Raw genomic sequence first — 3,368 nt, forward strand, 5'->3', positions numbered from 1 at the left:
GCGTCCCCGCACCGGTGACACCCGCGGCGTCCCCGCACCGGTGACACCCGCGGTGTCCCAGCACCGGTGACACCCGCGATGTCCCAGCACCGGTAACACCCGCGGCGTCCCAGCACCGGTGACACCCGCGGTGTCCCAGCACCGGTAACACCCGCGGCGTCCCAGCACCGGTGACACCCGCGGTGTCCCCGCACCGGTGACACCCGCGGTGTCCCAGCACCGGTGACACCCGCGGCGTCCCAGCACCGGTGACACCCGCGGCGTCCCGGCCGCGCTACGAGTCCCTCCTGACCAGCAGCAGCCACGGCAGCACGGCGGCCAGCATGGCCACGGTCAGGACGAGCATGACGGCCAGGGCCATGGGGGACTGGCAGCACTGCAGCCCCAGCGCCGGGCCGGACGCCACCGAGCCCGAGCTGGCCGCGTCCTGCCCGCCGCCCCGGGCCGGCGAGCCGCAGTCCTGCGCGGCCAGCAGCGGCATGCCGTGCTCGCTGATGACAAAGACGTGAGCCTGCCGCGCCAGCCCCGCTCCGGGCGACAGCCCCCCCGGCTGCAGGCTCTGCACGGGCAGCACGAAGTGGCTGGGCACCACCAGCGCGTTGCTGGCCTGGCTGCCCAGCAGCTGCGACAGGGAGGACGGCGACAGGGGCACCTCCAGAGCGCGGGGGTCGGCGGCGCTGGGCGGCCACAGAGCCTTCTTCCTGCTGAGGAAGGTGACGAAGCGGCACACGGGGCACACGATGCTGCTCTGGACGTGGCCGTCCAGCTTGGCCGACAGCAGGCACTTCACCAGGCAGTCGTGGCAGAAGGTGTGGCCGCAGCTGAGCCGCCGGTGCGAGGCCTCCGGGGGCTGGAACCGCTCGTAGCACACCGGGCACTCGGCCGGGGCAGCCTCCTTGCCGGGCGGGGGCTCGGACATCCCTGCTGAGCTGGCCGGGAGAGGCAAGAGGGTTAGTCAGGCTCTGGGGGCAGCGATCAGTGCTGTCCATCTCCTCAGCTCTCCTCCTCCTCCTCCTCCCTGCTCTCCAGGCACTGCTGTCACCCCTCTCAGGGTGGCATGGCTGCCTGCCGAGCCTGGCCACTCTCAGCACGGTTCTGGGCAGGGATGGTGGCAGGGTCTCAGCCCCAGAGCCCTGCAGGGCAAAAATCCCTGGCTGCCAAAGGCCAGGGGCAGGGGGCTGAGCCCCTGCGCAGAGCTGTGCCTGCTGAATTCCTGGTGCAGAAATTCCAGGCACAAACTGTGCCATTCCAGACACAAACTGTGCCATTCCAGACTTACACTGGAGTCTGTGCCATTCCAGACACAAACTGTGCCATCCCAGGCTCACACTGTGCCATTCCTGGCTCACACTGTGCCATTCCAGACACAGACGGTGCCATCCCAGGCTCACGCTGTGCCATTCCAGGCTCACGCTGTGCCATTCCAGACTTACACTGGAGTCTGTGCCATTCCAGACACAGACGGTGCCATTCCAGGCTCACACTGTGCCACCAGTGTCTCTGTGCTCAGCTGCTGGGCATTCCCGCCCCAGGCTGGAACCTGCCAGGGACAGGGAGCTGCTCCCATCCCAGAGACCTCTGAGGGGCCTGGGGGAGCCTGGAGCAGCCAGGCTGGTGGAGCAGGGAGGTGACATGGCCAGGGAGGTGACACGGCCAGGGCAGGCAGCAGACACCCACACCAGGCTCCTTCCAGGCTGCTGGGGGATGGCCCAGGCTGATGGTCAGGCCATGCTGGTGGCCAGGCCGTGCTGGTGGCCAGGCCGTGGCATCTCCAGGCCATGCTGGTGGTCAGGCCGTGGCATCTCCAGGCCATGCTGGTGGTCAGGCTGTGCTGGTGGCCAGGCCATGGCATCTCCAGGCCATGGTGATGGCCAGGTCATGGTCATGGCCAGGCCGTGCTGGTGGCTAGGCCGTGCTGGTGGCCAGGCTGTGCTGGTGACCAAGCCATGGCATCTCCAGGCCATGTTGGTGGCCAGGCCGTAGCATCTCCAGGCCAGGCCGTGCTGGTGACCAGGCCGTGCTGGTGACCAAGCCATGCTGGTGGCCAGGCCGTGGCATGTCCAGGCCAGGCTGGAGCTGGTGGTCAGGCCATGCTGGTGGCTAGGCCATGTTGGTGGCCAGGCCGTGGCATGTCCAGGCCATGCTGGTGGCCAGGCCGTGGCATGTCCAGGCCGTGCTGATGGCCAGGCCGTGCTGGTGGCCAGGCCGTGGCATGTCCAGGCCATGGTGATGGCCAGGCCATGCTGGTGACCAGGCCATGTTGGTGGCCAGGCCGTGGCATGTCCAGGCCGTGCTCACGCTCAGGCTGGCGCTGGGTGCAGCAGGCCCGTGCCAGCATTAGTCAGAGAGGAGGGAAGGCAGAGCCAGCCCAGCCCAGCCCAGCCCAGCCCCAGAGCAGTGTGGGGTGCTCCCGATGGGCTGAAGCTCTGCCCTGCCTCTCCCCGGGCATGAAGGGACAGGGCAGGGAGGAGAAGGGAGAGGAGACATGCTCAGCTCAGCCCTCAGACCAGCTCAGGAGCCTGACCTTCACAAAGCTGCAGGTTTTTCCAGACCTGGGGCTGAAGCTCTGCCCTGCCTCTCCCCGGGCAGAAGGGACAGGGCAGGGAGGAGAAGGGACAGGGGACATGCTCAGCTCAGCCCTCAGACCAGCTCAGGAGCCTGACCTTCACAAAGCTGCAGGTTTTTCCAGACCTGCTGGCGTTTCCAGCCCCCGCCCAGCCTGCTCCCCGTTTCCCACACACAGCTGTGCCACGGCCACCCTCCCAGCGACCTGGGCTTCTGCCAGCCCCAGCCAGGCCGCCCTCCTCCTGCAGGGCTGTCACCACGGCCTCGGGGACGCCAGGACCCCCGTCCCCCGGCACGGAACAGATCCGGGCTCCTGGCCTGCTTCCCTCACCCGTGCCCCAAAGTCCCCTTACCTGCTGTAGGGCCCCAGGGCAGCGGCCCCTCCATGCACGGCTGTCCCCAGACACGGGGCTGGCCCGGGACACCTTGGGGACACCGCGACACCCCTGGGACACCAGGTGCCGGCTGCGTCTGAGGAGGGCGCGTTGCGCGGAGGCTGGAGCGGGGACAGGGCAGGGACAGGCAGGGACAGGCAGGGACAGCTCCCGCGGAGTGAATGTGGAGGAACCCGTTCGCCTTTAAAGGGCTCAGCTGGCCCGCTTGGCCAGGGAGTGGGCGAGGAGCTGGCGTCAGGCGCAGGGCAGGGACAGGGACAGGGACAGGAGGCAAGGTCCTGCCAGCCGCGGTATCAGCCACTGTGGGCACAGTGCTGACAGCACAGGGCTGCCTTCTGGCACAGAAGCGTGGGTGCAGCCCCAGCAGGGCACCCCCGTGCCCTCAGGGGTGCCCTCTCCAGCCCTGAA

General features: G+C 68.5%; 1 protein-coding gene across 1 annotated transcript; it reads right to left on the reverse strand.

Annotated features, from left to right (window-relative positions):
• Positions 1 to 274: 274 nt before the first annotated feature.
• RNF222 (ring finger protein 222) lies at positions 275 to 3,023 on the reverse strand. Its single transcript, XM_038157468.1, has 2 exons — positions 2,919 to 3,023; positions 275 to 929 (listed from the first exon to the last, which is right to left on the reverse strand). Exon 2 carries the CDS (start codon positions 917 to 919, stop codon positions 275 to 277), a length of 645 nt encoding a protein of 214 aa, XP_038013396.1. The 5' UTR covers positions 920 to 929; positions 2,919 to 3,023.
• Positions 3,024 to 3,368: the final 345 nt, after the last annotated feature.

This window comes from Motacilla alba, chromosome 18, assembly GCF_015832195.1.
Source record: "Motacilla alba alba isolate MOTALB_02 chromosome 18, Motacilla_alba_V1.0_pri, whole genome shotgun sequence".
Lineage (NCBI taxonomy): Eukaryota > Metazoa > Chordata > Aves > Passeriformes > Motacillidae > Motacilla > Motacilla alba.

Coding starts and splice junctions, on each gene's coding strand:
- RNF222 (XM_038157468.1), bottom strand. CDS start 919: ATGTCCGAGCCCCCGCCCGGCAAGGAGGCTGCCCCGGCCGAGTGCCCG.